This window comes from Alligator sinensis, unplaced genomic scaffold (genome assembly GCF_000455745.1).
Source record: "Alligator sinensis unplaced genomic scaffold, ASM45574v1 scaffold728_1, whole genome shotgun sequence".
Lineage (NCBI taxonomy): Eukaryota > Metazoa > Chordata > Crocodylia > Alligatoridae > Alligator > Alligator sinensis.
In genome coordinates, this window is record NW_005842825.1 from 448,718 (window position 1) to 471,798 (window position 23,081).

The window sequence follows — 23,081 nt, forward strand, 5'->3', positions numbered from 1 at the left end:
GGAGAAGTGTGTAAGGTGCCTGCAGGAGTTCATAATCAGTACACATGGTTCATGGGACCTGAGTAATGAGAACATTCTGAGAGTGCAAGGTGCCATGGTGCTATTTCAAGTTGATGAGGTATCAGACACCATCAAATGGTCATGGGAAGTTTTGTTGAGCACATCATTGGCTATCATTAGTATGAAGAGTCAGCCAAGATTATCTGACAGAAGTTAGAGTTGGGGGATAGACTGAAAATGGCACCCCCTCTTTATGCCATAGCCTCTAATAAAGACCATGAGTGCTACAGAGAGTACCTTTACCCTTGGCAAACATAAGCAAATGTAAAGAAAATAACCAAGAATGCCTCTACCATCCTACAGCTATATACTAATATGGTTACCATGTGCTTGGTTCTGACTCATACCTATAAAGTATGGAGAGAAAAAAAAAATTAACCCTGGGCATATGTAGGTTGCATGTTTAATAATGTGTTAAGATTGCTTTACCATCCCACAGTTACGTATGTACCAATATGATTTCTATTTTTGGGGTCCTGTTCCCCTCATAACTCTACTGTATTGTACAAAATGTTTAATTTTACCATTTTCTTAATCAAACATTTAAATTTGATATGAAATAACCTCCTCTCCCAGGTTTCCATGTATTGTTGATATGGTGCTAAATAAAAGCTCTGTAATGTATTAAAAGTATGGTTTCTGGAAATAACTCTTTTAGCCTCATGTGGAAGAAGAGTAGAGTAATGGAAGTGAAAATGGAAACACGGCTATGCATAATAGATTTTTTTTGTGGTTTTGGAATCTGTGAGACTTAATAAATGGTCATAAATTCTATTTGAAATTTAAGGACCTGTCTCAGTTTTAGTTAACAACTATTCCACATCCAAGGCAACTTGCTGGAATGGATAAAGTATCTTAACAAATGTAAATACTCACAAAATGTGGTTAGGGTCCTCCATTTTAAAAGTGGGGCCCCTGACAGACATTCACTTTCAAGATGTGATGGGATCTAATCTTTAATCCCAACAATTGTGCTTTTTGCCATGTTGCATGTGCAATTTTGGGATTGGGAATTGGATCCCAATTGGTTCATGAGCCCAAGCTCCCCCTGCAACAGGAAGATGAAATCAATCAGCTGATTGTCTGTTGGGGATGGGAACCAAACTGGTCCCTGGCCCCAGCTGACAATCAGCTAAGTGCACAGGGAACTGGCATTGGGCTGCAGCAGCCTGAGGCAGGACTCTCTGTGTACCAAGAACTGTAAAACCAGCTGTGCAGCATGCAGGGTTTGAAAGGTCCTGGATGGCCACATGTTCAATTTAAGGCATGATTCAAATGAGCCACAAAATGATTCCATCATATATGTGGAATAACTATGTGGTTTGTTTACTGCATTATCATGCCTTAAGTAGACTTAAATGTGTGTTAACCATGTCTTAAATGTAATGTGTGTTAGGAGACTTCTTTATAACGTGTTCCTGTAATTTTGAAAATACATTTATAATGAGATTCACAAATCACCTTCAAATCATAGGATTTATTAAGTTAATTGAATAATAAGTACAGTAGCTGAGTGTAGGTATTCTACACTTTCAATCATGGTATTTGGAACATTTGTTAAAGAAGGCCTTCATTCTGCAACTGTACCTCCACCGACATTTAAATCTGCCTATTGCAGAATAAAGGCCCAGTTTGTAAAGAGCACATGTCTAATATAACTGCCCTGGGTATTTAAACACCTATCAATTACTTCTTCCTCTGGTAGTTGCCTACTTACTAGGTAAGGTCAATTTAAAGATTTACTAAGAATTTGACCGACACTTGTAACAGCAGCAGATCAAAGAAGCAGAGCTAGTCAGAAAATGAAAACTATTTGACTATTTTTTCCCCATTTTTAAAAATATTTACTACTTTTACATTTTCTGACTAGCTTAATTTAAAATGTAACCTGATGTATGAAAAAATGTTGCCCATAAGCAGTGAATAGTTTTACCTTTATTCTGTTCCTGCAAAGTAAATTACTATGGAGTAGGAACTATTATGGTGTAATAGTTGGTATAGTGAAGTGAATTTTACAGTTAAAATAGTTTCAACTATATACTAATAATGTAGCACTTATCAGCATATGGAAGGCAATGTACATCACATTTTAATTTAATTTTATTTATAGTTTAATTATTGAAAACCCTGCAAATAGAAATATTGAGGTAAATTCTTTTAAAGAAATTCCCATTGGCTCTTGGCTTGTTACTGTTCAAAATGAGTACTGCTTATTTAGTGTTTAAGCTACATAAAGGAAATTTGAGAATTTTTCAGTGGAATAATGCATAAATTTTAGGCTATACTAAATAATTAACTGATTGACTTCAGTTTCTCGCACTTAACTTTTCTTTCTACATTTTTGTTTTCTAGTATTTCGTCCAATTTCAGCTAAAGCCAAACTCCGTATGAATCCTCGATCTGATTTTGACTTTTCTTCACCAAAAATGGACTTGGATGTAAATTTACAGGATATAGCCATTGAATTCAATAAACCACAGGTAACATTTCTTGTATGAAAATTATTTCTATGACTTGATAAAAATATTAGCAGATTGACTAAAGAAGCACTTTTGAGAACTATTAGAATGAGCCTGTTAAACCTTTTGAGACCATTCTCTCTCTCTCCTTGGTGTAAATAATACAGTTTTCAAAATATTTTTGGTTAATATTTTAGAACTGTTTCTATTAATAATAATAATATGTTTTACTTGTTTTGTTTGGCTAGTACTTCAGTGTTATGGAGCTCCTTGAGTCCATTGATATGATGACCCGAAACCTACCATACAGGAAATACAGGCCTGATGTTCCTTTGCACAACAATGCCAAGGCATGGTAAGACCTTATAAAAGATTTTAAAATATACTTTTATATGTTACTTACTTGAAATAATTACCTAGAGGTTGTTTTGCAGTTGTTAAAGGAGAGCATGGTTTGTGAAATTCTTAAGCCCCTAGCACACCTTCATTTAAAGGCGCATGGTATCTGATCCCTGTTTCCAACAATTGTATCTCCTGCCATGCCATTTTAAACTGGTTACACATGTAGCACCTATGCCACTTATGCTGTATGTGGGGTAGGGCTGGCTGCGACGTTGTGGGGCATGTCACAATTCCTGCGCCAATCACTTATCCCTTGCACTTCAGTTTAACTTGCTGCTGAGTACCCGGAGCCTCTTGCCCTTGAATGGGCTCCCCTCTACTTGCCCACCATGTCTTGATCATCAGTAGTTACTGATAGGAAGGGAGGTTCCTCCAGAAATAGGGGAGATTCTCTACCCCTGGTACTGGGGCGGTTGACTTGAGCCTCTGCCTCCCCTACACCCTGTCCATTCGCCAACCGGGTTCAGTTGCAGCTGCCGTGATGTAATAGGTTGCCACACACAATGCCCCAGCTCATTTTCACCGCTGCCTGAAGGATGATGCTGGTGTCCAAAATACTTCCTGTGACAGGGAGCATCTCTCGGAACTGGGTCTTCTTTCGGCCTGCCCACCTGTCGTTACGGGGAAATCTGCCCAGTCTTGCCTGCCAAGGCTTTGCTGTTGCTACAAACAGATAGTAAATATGGGAGACTGCCCATTACATGCCCTGATGCCAGGGGGTGACCAAAGCTCTGTTCCTTCCCTACGCTGCAGCCTATGCCTTGCAGACGGCATCCAGGTTAACATTACTTCCGGTCTGAGACCATGCGCGTGCGCCTCTGGCATACTGCCTGTTATCATGCCACACTCCACTGCCCCGCTCCCCCTTGAGCGGCCCCTCTTGGGCCATCAGACTTCGCTACACTCATACTGGCCTTGCCATTCAGAACCTTCGGTTCCTGTGAGTTCACCTACTCTACGTGGTCCAGCCTTGTGTCAAACCCTGGGCTAATTCTGCCCCAAGCCTCTCACCAGGCACAACTTCTCACGGGGCTGGCCCTTGCACTGTCCTTCAAGTTTACTCCCATTCAACCCTATTCAGTGCACCCCTTGGGCTGTCCTTCAGGCCTACTCCCAACTTCAGCCCTACTCCGTCCCCTCACATGCACAGCCCTTCAGGCCTACTCACACTTCAACCCTACTCTGTGCAGGGCCTCCCAATGTTCTCCACACTACCCCCTCTGGGATCTTTCATCCCTGCTGGGCTCAGGCACCTACACATGAGCATACCTGGCCCCACTACTCCCCCAACTGCCTCCAAAACCCACCCAGAGATGGGGGCTGGGGTTAAGGCACCCCTCCTCACCTTTCACTGGGGAAGTAACTGGCCTGGCATTTCCTGGGGTCTTCCGCGCCACCACAAGTCCCACCAGGCAACCCTTCCCCAGCAGGGTGCAGTTTTAGGTCATGCCCAGGACCAGGAGCCTCCAAACCATCCCTATAAGCTCCTGCCTTTACCTTCAAGGTTGTTCCTGCTACAGTTCAGCTAGGCAATGTTTCTGTCTCCCCGGCAGCAGCAAACTGCAGCCTTTATATGCCTTGTGTTCAAAATGGCTGCCCTCATCAAGCACCTGGTAGCTGCCTGCCTCTGCCCTTAAAGTGGCAGGCACCCCAAGGTGCTCTGCCACACTTCCAAAGTCTGAGAGCTCTGGGTATCACCCCTAGACATCTTAGCACTCAGCTGGTCCTCTTGGAAGTGCTAGAAGCAGCCAAGTGGGATCTTCCCACATTGGCTCTACACTCAAATTAAATCAAGGCCACCTGGCCCTTATTACCGGGCTGTGGGCCATATTGGGATTCTACTATCTCGGTAACAAAAATAAAGGAAACCCCGGAGCACTTCAGGTATGGTGCTGTGGGAGGTGGGGAGGACTCTGTGCATCTGATGTTTGAGCTCAGTCCTGAGGCAGGTCCCACCAATTGGCTGGATGCCTTGCAACTCCTGTCTTTGGGGGTAGGAACCCCTCTGGGTTTCCTCTGGTCTGGCTTGGTGGTAGCTCTCTGGAATCCTTGTCAGGTCCCACCAGATCAGCGGGGGAGCTCCTTGCTGCCTGTGCTGCATTTGCTCCCATCGCGGCACACTGAAGCTCCAGATGCCTTTTTTAGGTGACATCCTCAGTGCGCCCTCCCACATGCAGGGAGAGTGTGCTTTTAAAGTGGTGCAGCAGAGACGCACATGCCTCCGCTTCTGGGACTTGGTTAGCTGCAGGTGAATGGAGCCAACCCTTAGCCCTTTCTGGCACACGATCCCTGGGGACTGTTGCGGAGGAATCCACCCTGCTTCCAGTGCAACCGGGAGCCTTGTCACCCCATGTGGCGACATGTGCCATGATTAATACTTTAGTTGCAGCATAAATGTAATGTATGGAGGGGCCTTTACTGAAAGTTTTGTCTGTCTACTTTATTCATTTCCTAGTTCCACACCCACTTCTAAGGTTCCAGGAGCTAACTTGAAGTTGGAATGCATTGTTTTATAACAGTGCATTACACTCAAAACTTATATCCCAGATGCTCTTGGCAGCTCTAGTGAAGATGGTTATAGGTTGATTGATTTGATTCTTGACTTTTTCATGAACTTTTCCCCTTAGCTGGCTGGCACTCGTCTGTGACTATAATATAATGGGCACCCATAGACAAAAATGAATTAGTGCTAGCTTTTCTTCTTGCATTATATCAAGACCTATGCTAAACCACAGTGGACATGATGGCAAAACTACCTTTTGTAGTTTATCTAGCTACCAAAATTGCCCCCCTCTATTTCTTCCCTCCTCAAACCTCATGGCAGTCGCTTTATTCTCTTAGGTCCACAAATTTAAGGATTTTTGTTTATCTTTGTGTAAATGTGTGCTCAAGCTTGCTTACATGCTCTCTCTAGTACATATTTTATATACGTCTTCAAAGTTCGCAGCTGGCGTCTTAAACAGTGTGTTCTAAAAACTGCTAAGTCTCTTGTGTTTTGTTTATGAGATTTTTTGATCGAGTCAACTTACTTTGTAGTAACATATAATTAACTTACGTTTTAATGTATCCTGCATTAGGTGGAAATACATTATTTACAGTGTCCTTGAAGTAAATGTCCAACCTAAGCTTAATGTGTGGTCATGGGAACACATTCAGCATCACAGAAAACAAGTGAGGAATTACAAAGAGATGTATAAAATGAAGATAACATCAAAGAAACCCAATGAAGAGACTTTAAAATTTTTGGAAGTTAGTAATTTTCCATGAAACTTTTTACTTTATATTGACCTCTAAACTTGAATGTACCTAGCTAACTGCTTAGACTTAAAGGGCCATATGTTCACCAAATAAGTAGTAACATCCATTAAAACTTACAAAGGGCTGGGGTGTCTTGTGCAAGGGGTGGGGAGGGGGACGGGCAGAAGCATGGCAGTGACTGCATGGCATATGTTGTAGGTCATGGGGGATCCTGTATCCCCTCTCTTTCACATGCCCCCTTCTCCGCTATATGAGCTACCCTGGCCTGAACCAGGTAGCAGCAGTGGTAAGATCTGTGGCCTCCGGCAGTGCAAGGAAAGCTATGCAGCAGCAGATGAGCTGCTGTGGCTTTAGCTTTGGCCTGGACCCAGGGCCAGTGCTGGTGCTGTCACCACTGCTGCTGTTTCCTAACTGAACTGGGGCCAGAGGTAGAAACTGAGCCGGGCCTGCCTCATAGGGTAAGTGATGGCAGGCACTAGGAGGGTATATGCACAGCAGGGTATGGGAGGAAGGGGTGTGCAAATAGTGGGACAGGGGGCAAGGCACCTGGGCCTGGCCACTAGGCCTGTGCAAATAAGGAAGTATTTGATTTGGCTTTGGCCAACTTGGAGGACAGTGATTTAATTCAGTCATTTGAATCTCTGTCCCCATTTGATTCAGCCAAACTGGAATTGGAGATTCAGTGCCGATTCGGTGATTCGGATCGGCTGGGGGGGGGTCCCCTGCCTGGCTCCACAAGTCTTATAAAATGGCTCCTTGAGCTGGATTTGGACCACGAGCTGTAAGTTGCTGATCTCTATTGCATCAGAGCCTGTATAAAAAAAAAAAAAAAAAAAAAAAAAAAAAAAAGCCCTGGGAGCTGGGGCAGCTCTGGCATCACTCAGCCCCAACTCCCATGCAGTGTGCAACGCCCTGCCCAGCTGGGCTGTACCCATGCCATGCGACAGCTGCCACCTGGATGCCAGGTGGGGGGGGCGGGGGGGATCCCCTCTGTTCCGCACTGCCCCGCACATGGTGTGGGTGGGGTCTGTCACCCTCAGAGGACATGTTCACCGCTGCCAGAACTGGTGAGTGTGGGGCTTTATTTTGTTTGTTTGTTTGTTTGTTTTTTAAAGTGCTGGGACTAGGCTAGGGCTGGGTGGGGGATGGGGCCGGGCAGAGCAGCCATGGGGGCTTCTCCTGCGGCTCCCCCTGCCCAGGGAGAGGCAGGCACAGCCAGAGGAGCTGCGGGAGAACCTGCAGCTCTCCGGCTATGCCTGCCTCTCCCCGGCCCATCTGAATCTTTTCCAAATCGATTTTTGCAGGCTTCGGATTCAATTTGGACCTTTTTAATGGGTCTCCCAATTTCGATTTGGATTCAGAGATTTGGTCGCTGAATCGGGCCAAATCTCCTCCAAATTGAATCGGGGACCAAAGCTTCATACAGCCCTATTGGCCACCTGTTTCCCTGTCTCTGCTTTCCCTGCTGCAGCGCTGGGAGGGACAGATTGAAGATCCTGCCTCCCAATAATTAGGTTCTGTACATGGAATATTATATATCTGTTATAATTACCCATGTGTAGAATCTAATTATTGCGGGGGGGTGGTCATCTTAAACTTGGGTAAACATGGTGTATATTTTTAAGGACTTTTTAAGTACTATGAAACTTATTTTGAAACAGTATCCTGAATGGTCTGTCTTGTCACCAATATTTTTTCACCTAGCATCCAATCTAGAAAGCCCTACTTACATTACATTTATACTGGGTTCCTTGCATTTGTTTTTAACCAATAGAACCCTGTTAAAAATACATACATTTCTTTGTTTAGCCATTAATGTAATGGTGTTTGCAAATTTCTTTTCAGTTCACCTGGCTGTGTACACAGTCCCATGCGTGGGGCATTACACCCTGCTTTTGTATGCAATTAAAAACAGTATTATGCATATGGGATAAGTGCATGATTTGTTTTCCTACATAACATATTGCCAGTCCTAGTTTGTTACCTATGTGTTCCTGTTGCTGCTCTTGTAACAAATATTAATTATCTGCGTATTGGTGCATACCTTGTTTAAGCACATAGCATTTTTCTGCCTCACTGGGTGCGTTTACATGTGCATTTACTGTACAGTAAGTTTCTGTGTAGTAAGTGTTTTTTAGGCCAGCTGTTAAAGCACAGTAATGCTGTGTATGGACTGATTTGGGACTAACTTTAAGTCTTCTCTGGGCTGAAATTGGCTCTCTCTAAAAATGTATTCCATATAAAAGTGGAAAAGATTCTCTGAGGGCCAGTGACTGTTTTGGTTTCTGGCCAGAGTTTTGGCAGAGGAGGAAGCTCTAAAAATCATGCTTTGTATGGTGTGCTTTACAACATTTTGTTTGTATTCTTTTTTCCTCTCACAAAAATATAAAGCTCACAAATTCAGAATTCATAAAGATGCATATTTAACTTTGTCTCCAGATACATGGTATGTACAAAAATAACCAGTACATTAGACAACCACTAAGGATGTTCTTTTCAAATGGACAAAAATGCTGGAATGTAAATTAAAGCAAGGGTCAAAATGGAGGTGGGAATTATTTATGCGCAGGTGAAAATAAAGCTGTTGCAATGGACAGAAAAAATGTTTAAAATTTTCCAGAAAATGAGGATATGCTGTATGCCATATTTTGCTGTACCTTGTTAGGTTCAAACAGTTGAGAGAGTAGGAGCATGCAGGGACTGAATAAAATGGTTTTTGTGCTGAGTGTGGTGCCATCCATGAATAGAAAGGTAATTAGCTGTGTTAGTCAGACTTCAGATTAATGTGATTAACTACCTCTTGCTGAAATTCTTTGCTATATTTTGTTTTTGTATACTTTTTGGCATTTATCAAATTGAACAATTAAATAATAAAGTTCTCTTCCTTGTTTCCTAGGAATTTGAAAAGACATTGGACATCTTTAATATCACATTAGCCAGACAGCAGGCAGAAGTTGAGGTAAAACTATTATCATTAAGCTCAGAGAAAATAAATTAATATATGAAAGGGGTTGCCTTTTTATTTGTACATTTTACACAGTTATTTACTGTCTTCTGATTATTGGACTGATAGTCACGGTTGGGCCTAAACTCTGTTCACCTCTATCCTGAGTAGACAAGAACTTGGTGATGACCTCATAATCTTTTTTTAAAATAAGTGATTTGGGATAAATTTGACATCTTTTCAATTTTATACCTACAGCCCTTCCTGAAAAAGTTTTGGGTAACTCCTTAGTTCACCTTTGTTATTTTCTGTGTTTCTTATCACCTTTGCTCCAGTACTGCAGTCCTCTCCCAGACCAGTCTGAGAGGGAGTGAAGTAGCCCCTGAAGCTCCCTGCCTACTTTTCCAGACCAGATACTGCCAGCTGGGCAGCATGGGCAACAGTGGGAAGCTGGGGGCTTGGGGAAATGGGCTTGGGGATGTTCTCCCTGAGCCCAGTTCCCAGCTTGCTGTCTTTGAAATTTGCTGTCCGGCTGGACACTGTGAGCAGCATTGGAAGCCCATAATGCTGGTAACTGGGGTGGGGGAGAGCTTCCCTCATCCTTGTTCTTTCTGTGTGTGCTGCCCAGCTGAGAACCCTGGCAGGGAGTGCAATTTCAAAGCCTATATGGTAAAAGGAGAGGGTCTGACTTACTTGTAAGCAATGTTTGCATTAGACTTTTTTTTACTTGAGAGAGTGATTTCTTGCCAATAGTGCAGTCCCGTTTCCAAAAATGTACGTGTTACACTTTACAACAGGGGCAGGCGAAGTCCAGCCTGCGAGTTGGATTGGGCCCATGGTCGACCTCCATTTCCCAGCAGCTCCTTCCTGTGTCACTGCAGCCAGTTTCCATGAAGACCTCAGGAGCAGCGTCAGCATTACAGTGCAGGAGCAGGGTTTCCATTCAGCTCAGCCTCAGTGCCACTGTTAGGACACGCAGCTGGACAGGGAGCTGTTCCTGGGCTGCGATCTTGGAGCTATGACAGCGTGGTCCAAAGCTGGGGCAGAGCTGCAATCCACTGCCCACACGTTCCGGGCTGTGGTGTGCAGGCATCGGATTGTGGCTCTGCCTCGGCTCTGGACAGTGCTTTCACCACTGCAAGCCCTGGCTCCTGAGCAGCATTTTGCCCTGCCAGCAGTGCTGGAGCTGGTCTCCGTGGAAACCCTGGCAGTGCGCTTTTACAGTGCTGCTGCTGCTCCTGGGGTCTCCATGGAAACAGGCTGCAGTGATGTGATGCAGGCAGGGGCTGCTGGGAAATGGAGTCCAGCCACCAGCTGGATCCATCATTTTGGCCACCCCTGCTTCACAGTATGCTTCCAATACCTGCAGCTGGAATAAAAAAAAATATCTCACCTTATCCATCCCACCCACTTAGTGTATTAAAAAAATCTTAATTCTCAATTTTTAAGTTCCTGTGTAACATATGAATTAAATAATTACTTACTTTCTTCTGTATCACAGGCAACCAAAGCTGGATTAAAGATTTACAGACCAGGGGTGAAACAAGATGAAGATAGTTCTGGTGGCTGGTTTGGCTGGATATGGGGCTGGTCAGGGGAAAAAGAAGATGAAAAGAAGCAACAGGCAAAGGGCGCAAGTATGTCCACTTAATAGTTGCATTGATTTTTTTCTGTGACCATAACATGATTTTATAGGAAAAGGGTTCTCTCTACTAAAGAAGCTTTTTATGGGGGGTAGGAATGGTTGGGGGGGGGGGAAACGTAATACTGGTTTGGCAGAAGGCAAATGACTATCCTTAAATTTCTTTCTACCATTATCACTCCGAGATGGTGATACATGTTGTGAAGGTTCGAAGTATTTTTCAATTTTTACAGTTCTTTCTTGGGTTTCTCTCCTCCTGTCCGTTTTTAGGAGTATTTGTATGGATCTGCTAGAGTAACGGTGCGGTTTGGTGGGAACACTCAGCTAAAAAAGTTACTAGCAAGTGAATATTTTTATTTTTGTTTAATACCAGCTTTAATGGCCAGGTACACCCATTACACTTTTACTGATATAAATGATTGGAAAATGGTTTATACCCATGACGGAACAGAAGTTTGGCACGCACTGACTTATTTAAAAATGGCAGAACCCAGTCTAAGATTTTTTCCCTTCCGCCCACCAAAGGGCAAATGTGCATTCTGTTTGCTACCGAACTAACTATGCTGCTTACAGAAAACGGCGTTATTTAGATCAATTCTGCCTTGGGCTTTTTGAATATCTGTACATAGCCAGTGAGGTTATGGCTATGTGAGCATCTGTTAAGAACCTGTAAAGACTTTGGGATAGGGAAGCTAAACCAAAAAGGCTTGGTTTCCTGATACAGGTTAGGAAATTGATTACAGGTTAGGAAATTAATCTGTCTGGAATCCAAAGGTAACATAATTTTGGAGAATTATTTTAATTACATCTTAGTTGTATCAGATCTGAGTACCATTTAATTTGCTTTGCTAGAGTGAATAGAGACATTTAAAAACCCCGTAAATAGAAGTGAAATCACGGGAAGCCTTAATAGAAGTAGGAATAAATCTGAACTACTTCTAAACCTCTAAATTAGTTTGAAGGGTGAAGAGAGAATTAGACTAGCTACTAAAATATTTTATGAAACTTGAGGATATTGCATTTGTTGAATTTTTCCTCTAATATCTACTTGTTTAATAGAGTTTAAATTTCTGCCTAATGAGGGATTTAGTGTCAGATGCCTACTGTTTTTTTAAAAAATTGCAAAAGGAGCTCTACATATTGCCCTCCGTTGTACTTCCCTGTGTCTAACAACATTTTCATCATAGCTAGGGTGACCATGTTATTTTTAAGGAAACCAGGACCCTGCCTCCCCCTCCGCTTCTGGCAGGAGGAGCCTGCCACCCACCTCCAGCTGCTGCTCAGGAGGGCACCAAAATACAAGTTCTCCCAGAGCGCTTCACGCACACATGAGCAGCCTGTGGTCCCAGCAGTAGTCTCCCCACCATCTCAACCAATTCCTGCCCTAGGCAGGAGGTGTGGTGCCTAGCCTACCCTGTCCACCTCCAGCCTCTTCTCAGGAGAAACCAAGCCAGGCAGTGCAGGTGGGGTGGTGCCAGTCCAGGACTAATGTTTCCATTTTCACCAACTGGCCGGGACACGAGGATGGCCTAAGAAATTGGATTGTCCCAGGCAAACTGAGATGTATGGTCACCCTAATCCTAGCACACACTGTGATAGGGATTTAAAGGAAAGAGAATAGACAGATGTAATGCACTTCTGTAGCTGCTCATTTTATTTTAGTCTCTAAGGAGTTTTAATTTTCACATTGTTCTTTTAGTATAAAGTCAAGCCCTAGGAAATTAGGGAACATCAGTAAAGTTCACCTGTGTAATCTTAAATTGGCCCTCTTGTGTGTATGCACTGAGGTGGTTTGATCATGTAACAGAAGACTATTTTTTCTCAGAAACCCTGCTTTGTTCAGTGTGCACTGTAGAGCTAGTTTGATAGTGATTCAGGAAGCTATTGTCTAGAGAGAATCTCTCTCTCAGTGGTTGGCAACCTTAGGTTGTAGGCCAGATTAACCCAGTTCAAATCAGAGGCAGGTGGGTGGGTGCAAGGACCTTGTCAGCTGGTGCTTTTCCCTCCATTGGCATGGGAAGAGCCACCCCCAGCTAGTGCTTCTGCCAGAAGCACTACAGGCTGTAGGTTGCCAGCCTCTGCTCTGTGTCCTTCACTGCAGAGATTGAAATATGTCTAGTGAGTCTGATTTGTAGAAGTGATGAACATACGTAACAGTAACTGTAATATGTTGCACGTTCAAAGAATAGTTCCAGAGTGCAAAACGTTTGAAGTACTCTGGAAAAAAAAATTCTTAGACATTTAAAATTTAATACCTGGAATAAATAAATACTTCTGACTTTAATCTCTGTGTCTCAGTTGCTTATCTGTAAAATGGGAATGGTTTCGCCCCATCTCTCATGAAGCACTTGAGTACTATATTGACGAGAACCATAGAAAACCCTATTGGAAATCAAATTTGTGTCCAGAGTCAGGTTTGAACAGTGTGGTAAATGCAGTTGAGGGTCACACACTGAATAATGAGGAGAAAAAATATGGAATAACTGGTCACTGAATGAGCAACATCCAGTTTTATACAATGAATGAAAGAAGTGTACTGTAGAAAGTGGTTTGTCATATAATTACCATGTCATAATGTATATCTACAAAATAGACCAAATTAAGATGGTACAGGCAACCTTACTTCTATTATTTCCTAACTTCTGAGTGCTTGTTTTTTATATTCTTCATACTTTTGTTTTAATACAGCTTCTGAGGTTCTAATTTCTGAAGTTTAAAAAGAAAAAGGAACTACACAAGAAGAATCAAAACCAAAAAATGTCATTGTATGTCTTTATGTTAATAGCCAAATGGGGCATCAGGATTAGAACTTTTAAATCAATAATGCTTAGGTTAATTGGTCAGAATAGCAGAATAGTTGGTCACAATCCTTTAGTGCAGTGTTTCTTAACCCGTGGGTTGCAAGACTATTTGAAAGGGTCGTGAACAAACTTTAAAAATGGACCAACAAACTTTAAAAATGGATTTCCCTTTAAAGGAGAAAAACTTGGGAAACCATGGTTTTCCCTTGCAGGCTGGTAGAGTTCCAGCCTGCAAGGGGTTGCTGTGTTCCCCCCTTCCTCACACATGTGGCTCCATGCCCCATACACCCACCCCTTGCCCCACATATGGTGGGGCTAGGAGCAGGGGGCAGCAGGTTGGGAGTAAGGAGCGCTGGGTTGGAACTGGCCATCCATGTTTACAAATGAATCCTGATACGAAAAAGGTTGAGAACCGTTGCTTTAGTGAACTAGTAACTGAGTGGCAGTTTCACAGATGTTTGCTGATGGCACAAGAATTTGTAAGACTCAGGAAACTTAGGTTGTATTCTAGTCTCCCAAGTAGACACACGTCTCCTTTTCTTCCACTTTGACTTCCATCTCTCCACCTATTCTCTGTTCCAATTTTGCCTCTCTTCCACCTGTTTTTTTTTTTTCTTCCTGATTCATTTTCCTTTCCTATGAAATTGCAGTCTCAACTCTTCTTTCCTAGTCCCAGTCTTATCACTTTACAGCTCTTCATTTGATCTCAGGATTTTTTCCAACAGCCAGTTCATTCCCAGTCCTCCCTCATTTCCATTATCCACCCTGCCTCTACTCCAAATCTCCTTGTTCATCCATTATTCCCATGCTCTGCTCTCCCTTTATTTCTGTCTTCTTGCCTAGCTAGTCATAGTATCTTTCACCTTTATCTCAGTCTTCTTGCCTAGCTAGTCATAGTATCTTTCCCTTCCAACTCCTACTGCCAGCTTCATGAGAATCCTTTTACCAATCTGCAGCTTTTTCTTCCTGTCTAACCTCTGCCTTGGCCTGCAGCAGTAATTATAAGGAAAGCTCCTCTAGTTCTGTGCAGGAGTAAGCTAGAGGCATGTCCCTACCATTCATCTGCAGTGTTGAACAGCATTGCCCTGTGTACATTGTTTCAAGTGTGGAAGGTAATGTAATTGCTTTAGTGCCCTCAGTAGAGCTCATTAGTCTGCCCACATTTTTCTTAGCAGAGTTTGGCACGTACAAACGTTCAGATAATTTGGGAAAATTTGCCCGGATTTTTTTATTTTTCTCATGGTAGAAACATGTACCCAGAGATGCCTGAACAGATGTTTGAATGCTGAGCCCTTATAGAGCACAGAGCTTGCTGTGCTCACTCTATGTGTACAGGGTTCCCCTAGCTACATATCTCAACATGCTCTGCGTGTTCCCTCAGTGTGGCCAGAGACAAATGGCACAAGTGCAGAAGGCCGACTTGACTGGCTTACCCAGACTGCCTGTCTCTCTCTGCAGCACAGCTCTCCTGGCAGTGATTCAACCCTGGTTGTTCCCACTTAAATGGCCACTCCAAAAGAAAAGTTTTGCCCTGGGAGAAAAATCCTGAACATCTGTACATTAGTGGTTTTTCCTGGGAAAGCAGAGACTCCCCCAGAGGAACTGAATATTTGTACGTGGCCTTTATCTTCACATTTGTGTGTGGTGCGCAAAATTTCCTCTTTTGGGGGTGGGGGTTAAGTTTTTTACTTGTATACAAATGTCAAGCTTCTGGTTTTGTAGAATGGAGTAAATCCCCTTGAATAAATTGGATACTTCTTAGAGCAATTGGGTTGGGGGAGTGTGTAGTCCCCCAAAATTGCTTTAAGAGGTATCTAACTTATTCAAAATATTATTCAATTTATTCAATTTGTATACATGTATCTATTTCTTCCCCCCCAGCAAATGTTTCCTGGGCAACCAAGTTCTGCAGACATTCCTGTTCCCTTCCCTTGAGCTTAAATCCGTAAACCTATAGCAGTCCTTGGCTCCTGTATTAGCTAAACTCCTGGGTTTTATGGTTTCTAGCATAATAGGTCTTGCATAATAGGTCTCCTCCAGGAATACTCTTGTAGCTTTCATCTTCAAAGGGGGCTGTTTTATTGGCCTTGTTAGGTCTGCCAGATACTAAAATTGCTGATATCAGAGTTCAACATTTTTTCTTTGTTGGGCAACCATATTCCATTTCTGTTTTCCCCATTCATGGAAGGTCTGGAACGGAATTAAACAGTAAGCACTTAAAACATTTTAATGCAAATGACCCAGTACTGAAAACCTTACTTATCGAGTAACCAATGGAGATGCAATCAATAATTACAAAAATTAATTAAGAACATTTTTATAAATATCCCCATTTTTGAAGACTGTCAGGTGCTTAAGTATCTATTTCATAGGTAAAATTTTGATTTTTATTAAATATTTTTGTACCAAAAAAGTAGTTGCTGAATTACCAGTTGTAAAATTTTATCTAAATCAGCTGTTTGTAGTTTCTATACCATGAAAGCTATTTTCAGCTTCCAGTTTCTGAATTCTTCTCCTAACCAGTTGTAACCACTTGTTTTTTAGCTAATTTGCCTCATCCAGTCCAGGGTCGCACAGTGGCATTAGAAGCAAAGTGGCAACCCTGCCTCCTATAATTATTTTCCAACTTTATAATCCTTTGTTTTACATGAGGGTGGTTGTCTAATATTTCTCACACAACTTTGACGAGTGCTTTGTTATTTTTAAGTCTTGCCATTTTCTTATCTCCTTTCTGTTGGAGGCCATCAGAACAAATTAGAGCAAGTTTTGTGTCTACAGTTCAGTACTTAACAATATTTGAAACCTTGATTCTGCGGACCTGGTCCTGAATTGCACTTAGTTTAGTGGAACTAGTAAGGAGGTCTGCAGAATCAGTCTTCTAGCGTGTACACCATTTATGATTGTAGAATAATTCTTTATTCGTTGTGTCAACACTCTGTCTAGATTGCTCCTCGGATCAGGAGGGGTTGCTATGTTAAGGAATGTTATATAATTCTATTAGTTGGTGTTATAAAGCACTTTTAATTTATGTTCATTGCTGTGTGCTTACCCTAGCTCTTTTGCATCTGTTTCCTCTTTAAGAACTTCCTCCTGTTGATTGGTGTAATCTAGTAATTTTTGCTAGCTGTAGAAATCTGAGTATATCTCTGTATATTGGTGTTAGAGTGAATCTTGGGGACTAGTTCAGTCAGAAGGTTTTACTTCCAATTAGTGTTTTGCACAGAAGTCTCCTTTTTTTAAAGGAGATGTAGAACATTGTATTGAAGTTATTTTGCATGTTGCAAATTAATCTGTGCTGCATGCATAATAAACCTCTTTGTGGTATGGCAGGTCTTGAAGAACTGATGACACTTGAAGAAAAGGCTAAACTCTATGCAGCAATTGGATATAGTGAAACAACTGTTGATCCTACACTGCCCAAGTCAGTAAGTAAAATTCAGCTTTATTACTTGATTATCCAGCATTTTGGCACGTGCAGTTTTATACTAGACAGCAATATGAAATGGCACAGACGGATCATTTTTAAAGTTAATTAATTTTTTTTTGTTAAATGTTTTGTTCCTCTTCCCTTAATTGAATGATTGTGAGGTTTTTATACCTACTGCCACTTCCTCAGAAAGTTCTTCTCAATTAGATATTATCAATTGATACATGTAGGCAAAATACAACTAACTACTCCTTGCATAACGTCATAATTATGTTATTGAAAAATGCAACTTTAAATGAAATGATGTTAAGCAAATCCAGTGTCTCCATAAGAATTAATGTATATGGGAGGGAGGGGTTAGGTTCCAGGGAAATTTTTGTTTTTGCCAGACAAAAGACATTCTGTACATATATAGTATATTTTTAAACAACTTAAACAAACAGTAATTTTAAACAAAGAAAACAGGTCTAAGTCTTAAATCATTTATACAATCACGAGTTAGAAATGTTCAGGGAATACTTGTACCAACACAAAGTAAACAACAATGGCTGCCACACTGAAGCAGGAGTGTCCTGTGGCTTATGTCACAAAGTAGTTACCTACTAGCAGGCAGCGGCCAAACAACATTATAACTGAACATTGTGTAACTTTAAACAAATATGGTCTCTAATAGATAAGCAATGTAATAACATCGTTCCAGTTAACATTATTTCATTAAGTGAGGATAAGTGTTAACTGTATGGATTATCAATTGATCAGTGTATCTATCTACAGATCTGGTACTACTTTGCTATAGCGATGCCCAGTTTAGACATCACTAGATGCCAGATAATTTCTAGGTTGAAGCCTTTTGCACATTCTCTAAACTCTGAAACTAGAATGATGGTGTTTAGAGAATTGAGGTCACTGTCAGGTGACAGTATGAGGATGGATTGTGTGCACACTTTTATATAAAGTAGACTTCATACGTCACCCTTCTGTGAGTTGCTTACAAATGGACTTGCCTTCTGAAGGAAGTGACGCAACTGTGTGCTGCGGGTATGAATCCCCACAAGTTTAATTGTACAGAAGCCAGTCTCAAACAGCAACTGTTACTTGTAACTAAAAATTATTTTACTTGTTCCTGCTTACATAGTATGAAGCCATGAGGCTCTCTGTAAAGCTGTTAAGCATGTCCATATCAATAAGGGAAAACCAGGAGAAACCCGAGTTGATAAAATTTGCATTAATTGACCTGAGTACAATGTTCACACAACGACCAGGTGCACAGGCAATAAGGTAAGCCTTCTACATTGAACCTTCTTTATTCCATATAAAATTTTTATGGTGCGTAGTATAAATCGGGATTATGGCCTAGATAATTTTTTTGGATAGTGCATAGCTTTCTCTTATTATTATGTAGTCTATTATAATGGGCATTTCAATGTGATTGTGTCTTAGTGGGTAGAAACAGTTCTATCAGTTACTGACAGGAGGTTAATCATCCACTCACTCAATTCTTGGGTATAGGCAGATGTAATAGTTGTCAGTGTCACATTATATCCGTATAACCTGTTACTATGGAGCTGATCAATCTTCATACTTCTGTAGTGATACAGGTGCAGCAAAACTGGTGAAATTTTAATTGTTTCATTCAGGGTTAAAGTTACAGTAGTTTAATTAACTTGTAAAGGAGCATGCATATGTAACAGTAACACTGTAATAGCTGATGGTGCTCCCAAGGGGCAACTCCCCAGCCTTGTTAAATATTTGAAACCTGATAAAGCAGCTAAAATGTATGTTTGTCCATACAAGCCTCTGTTATCTTTATATTCCTTTAGAGCTTTTGGTTTACTCTTAACTTCTCTGCTGCAAAACTTAATTTAGACATGTAATTAGAGCTCTTAGAATTTAACTCGGGCAAATGCATGAATTTGCATGCTTTGAAAGTATGTTCATAGTGCATATATCCCCAAAATGAATATGTAGTTCTTAAATCATGTTATGGTGTTCAGGAAGCATGTTTTAATAGTGAGAGTCCACAAATCTAGCATGTGAATAGATTGGCAAGTACCTTTTAGGGCATTGTATTTATTGAAACATTGAAATATGGGAAGAAGGCACGCAGCCATAACTGCATGATTCTTATAGTTATATATATAGTCTCTATACCTAAGCCGAACATTACACTCTTAAGTGCTGTTTCTTGTAAAATCATCTCCATTTTCATTAAACTATTTTTCTGAGAGGTACTAAGGCCTAAAACCACAAAAAACTTGGGTATGGCTGTGTTCAGTTAGGGGTGTGTGAAGTGGGCCGTATTCAATTTGGATTCAGCCTGATTTGGGGGGCAGTGATTTGATTTGTTGATTTGGATCACTGTCCCGATTCGATTCGGCTGAATTTGAATCTGAAGATTCGATGCTGATTCAGAGAATCAGCAATTCAACCATAAATATGGCTTTAAATGTTTGTTTTCTACATACCTCGAGGTACCAGGCATGGCTCATGAATGCTGAGATGTGGGGGGTGGATGGAGTGTCCCAAAGGAGCTCAGGGGGCCCCCTCGCATGCTCAGCAGCAGACCCAGAAGTGGACTGGAAGTACTTCCACTTCCGGATTCACCACCAAACACGTGGGGGATACCCCCCGCAATCCCCCGAGCTCAGCAATTGCCTGCAGGGGACCCTGGGTGCTCCCCCAGACCCAGGAGGCACTATTCGCCGAGCCAGGGCATGGTGGGGAAGGTGCTGCACGCTCCACGGTGGACCCGGAAATGCTTCTGGTCCACTTCCGGGCCCACCGTAGAGTGTGCTGGGGACCTCCCCACCTGCGCTCCCTTGGGATGCTCCAGCCACCCCACCGTCTCAGCGTTCACGAGCCACCTGGTATCTTGAGGTATGTAGAAAAAACATTTAAAGCTGTATCTATGTCCGAATCTTCGAATCTGTCTGAATTGATTCGGAGAGATTAAAGGGTCTCCTGATTCAATTTGGATTCTGTGATTTGGCCAGCTAATCTCTGCCAAATCGAATCGGTGACCAAAGCTTCGCACTCCCCTAGTGTTCAGTGTTGTCATAGCTAACTCTTTTAGATGTCCCTCTTCAAGGCATGGATTCACACCTGAATTGTGTGCCTAACTTGCCTATGAAATGAATGGGGAGAGTTGGATGATTAGAATTGGAATTCACAACAGCCAGCATGCTGGTTTAGGGGGATGCCTGCAGCTGCCAATTAAAAAAAAAAGAGGGATATTCTGAAATCCTGCCTCTCTCCCAGTGTCTTCCTGTCTCTGCTGGCCCTGGGATTCATAGGCCAAAACCTCTTCCTGGGCTTAAGTGCCTAAGTTGTCCCTTTGCTTATAAAACATGGTCTGTGTTGGTGGTACCTATCTTATATTTATATTTTAATTTTATGTAACAGCTTTTAGTGGTTAGAACATTTGCACAGGAAGTGGGGGGCCAAGGATTTTAAGCCTTTTTCAGCCTGAAGGGGTTTGTATGTTCAGCTTCTACCTTGCCAAGAGAGCTTCTAACCACCACACTAAAAAAGGACTAGGGTGGAAGCACTCTTAACCCCTCCTGTTGAAAGTGTGGCACATTGCAGCAAATAGGAAAAGACTTGTAGGGCAGAAGGGAATAACTAAAAGGGACCATAACTTTGTGCCACTGAGTTGATTTCTCTGGGAGAGGATAATCCTGGGATATATGGTCTGCTTTCAGCACTGTTTGTGTTTTATTAAGTAACTTTTTAATGGAAATGCATGAGCTGTACCCACGATTGTTGCTTTTGAAACTTCAGCTGAGCTAGGTAAGCTGCAACCCCTTAGGGGATAACATTACCGACAAGTCTGGATATTTTTCTTATAAGTTGAGAGGAAAGAACTGTAAGCAAAGATCTTGATGCAGAAATTGCTGAAGAAGAGGAACCACTAGATAAGAAATGTGTTCTATTTTTATTCCGTATATAGTGATCTGAAAGATCTGGGAATTACTAACTTAAGGAGATAGCTTTTTAATAGAAACCTCTCCTCTCCTGCTGTAGGCCAAAGTAACAAAATATCCCCAAATGGGGTTAGAAAGAAGAAAAAGGATACATTCTTTTTTTTTTAATATAGTGGGGCACTTTTTTCAGTTTATGAAGGGACCTTTCCAACGGAGACCTATTTAAAAGATGGGGAAGGTGATAGAAAATGTAGGTTTACAGTAGTTATTTATTTTCCTGGTAACTCACTATTAAGACAGTGGATGTTGGGTAAATATAATTTTTATACCATTTTACCTTCTGTACAGATTTGAAACAAAAATAAACTCATTCGAAGTTATGGGCATGTCTCGAGAAAAATGTATACCCTGTCTACTATCTTCTCGAACAGTCTGTTCAGAAAACAATACATCACTCTTGAGCATAATGTTTGAGACCAACCCCTTAGATGAGAAAGCTGATCAAAAAATCAGAGTAGAAGCACAGCCATTGGAAATAATATATGATGCAGTAAGTAAGAATATTTTATTGAAGTACTGATTTTTTTTTTTTTTTTTTTCCAAGAATTTTGTAATTCACTTTTTAATGTTATTCCATTATTTTAACAGAGGACTGTGAATAGCTTAGTGGACTTTTTTAGACCTCCAAAAGATGTACATTTAGAGCAACTGACCTCTGCAACTTTGATGAAGCTTGAAGAATTTCGTGAGAAGACATCAACAGGTGAACATTGAAAAACACTTGAATTGATGTAGTTTCTGCTAAATTTTGCTTCCTAAAAATGTGAAAATTTATTTTTTTATTCGAAAAATTCTCATAGATGTTTAATACATCTTAACATTGCTAATGGACATACGCATACAGTTTACGTAGATTGAAGACAATAATTAATAAAATATTGCAACAAAAGAAAATACAAATTTCAAAAGAGCCAAAGGTCAGTACGCTAAAAACGTTAAACACCCCCGCTGTACTCTGTAGACATAGATTGCATGTAATAAAGAAAAATCCCATGCAGCATAGATTACTAATAGTCATTTTGGGAAGATTTTAAAGCAGTTCAAAATCTGGGGAATAGTTATGCTTATTATTATTATTTTTTTGGATCTAGCCCTTGCCACACGTGATGTATATTACGCAATGATCTGATTAATCGCACAATAAATTTAGACTGATCACACATGCAAGTAAGACTTTCCATGCATGCAAAGTAATTATCACACAACTAACTGGTTAATCTTGCAATACATTTAGACCGGCCACATTTGCAACATAATTATCACACCATAAAAAGGTCCATCCAGCTATAAAATGATGGAACCAGCTACAAACTTGCGCATTACACGGTTTCGAAGTGGCTGCACCCAGAGCAGCTTGTGCGTGGGGGGAAGTAGACCAGTGTGGGGGGAAGGGGAAAAGTGCCACTGAGCTGATTGGCAGAATGGGAGCATTCTCTTGTGATATGAATCCTTCTGGTCCTCCATTGAAGGAGAATAGTCCCCTCCTCGCACTCCTCTGGGCTGATCTGGTTGGTGGAAGCACTCAGTTGCCGTAACAAGGCTCCAGAAGTCTTGCTGCAGGGGCACAGCAGCCTACCTTTACCCCACACTGCCTCGAGCTAACCCAGTGTGATGTGGGGTGAGGCAGGCTCATTTTGCCTCGGTGGCGAGTCACCCAAGCTTTCCTCACCCCACTCTCTTCTCCTAGTCAGCTAGGCAGCAATGGGAAACCAACAGAGTTATGAGCCAGGCTTGGGGAGTGCTTTCATACATCAGGTTAATAGCCCTACTGGCTTTTAAATCATTGCCCTTGTCACTCTGCTGAGCAGCTGGAGGGGCTGGGAGCCTGGCATGGAAGGGTTTCCCTCAACCTGGCTCTTAGACTCTGTGGTTTTTATACTGCTGACTACCATTCAGCTGAGGATGAAAGGAACACAAGGAGAAGCTGGTAGGACCAGGAGTCAGGCTTGGAAGCCCAGCTTGCCACCCCCAGCACTCAGCTTAGCCAGGGGGAGGGGAAAGGGAAGCAGGCAGGGGGCAGCATTCCTGGTATTCATCTTCAGAAAGGAGGGAACAACTGGAAGGAAGTGAACCTGGTTTCATGAAGGTGCAGGAACCTTTCCCCT

General features: G+C 41.9%; 1 protein-coding gene across 1 annotated transcript in view; it reads left to right on the forward strand.

Moving 5' to 3' along the window:
- The window catches only part of VPS13A (vacuolar protein sorting 13 homolog A), a 186,351-nt gene that overhangs the window by 40,542 nt on the left and 122,728 nt on the right, over window positions 1–23,081 (forward strand). The window contains exons 11-19 of the mRNA XM_006035364.3: window positions 2,413–2,540; window positions 2,768–2,874; window positions 5,999–6,170; window positions 9,076–9,138; window positions 10,625–10,760; window positions 16,897–16,991; window positions 18,129–18,271; window positions 21,265–21,466; window positions 21,565–21,679. Of these exons, the coding sequence (XP_006035426.1) occupies window positions 2,413–2,540; window positions 2,768–2,874; window positions 5,999–6,170; window positions 9,076–9,138; window positions 10,625–10,760; window positions 16,897–16,991; window positions 18,129–18,271; window positions 21,265–21,466; window positions 21,565–21,679 (1,161 nt within the window). The remainder of the gene's footprint in view (window positions 1–2,412; window positions 2,541–2,767; window positions 2,875–5,998; window positions 6,171–9,075; window positions 9,139–10,624; window positions 10,761–16,896; window positions 16,992–18,128; window positions 18,272–21,264; window positions 21,467–21,564; window positions 21,680–23,081) is intronic.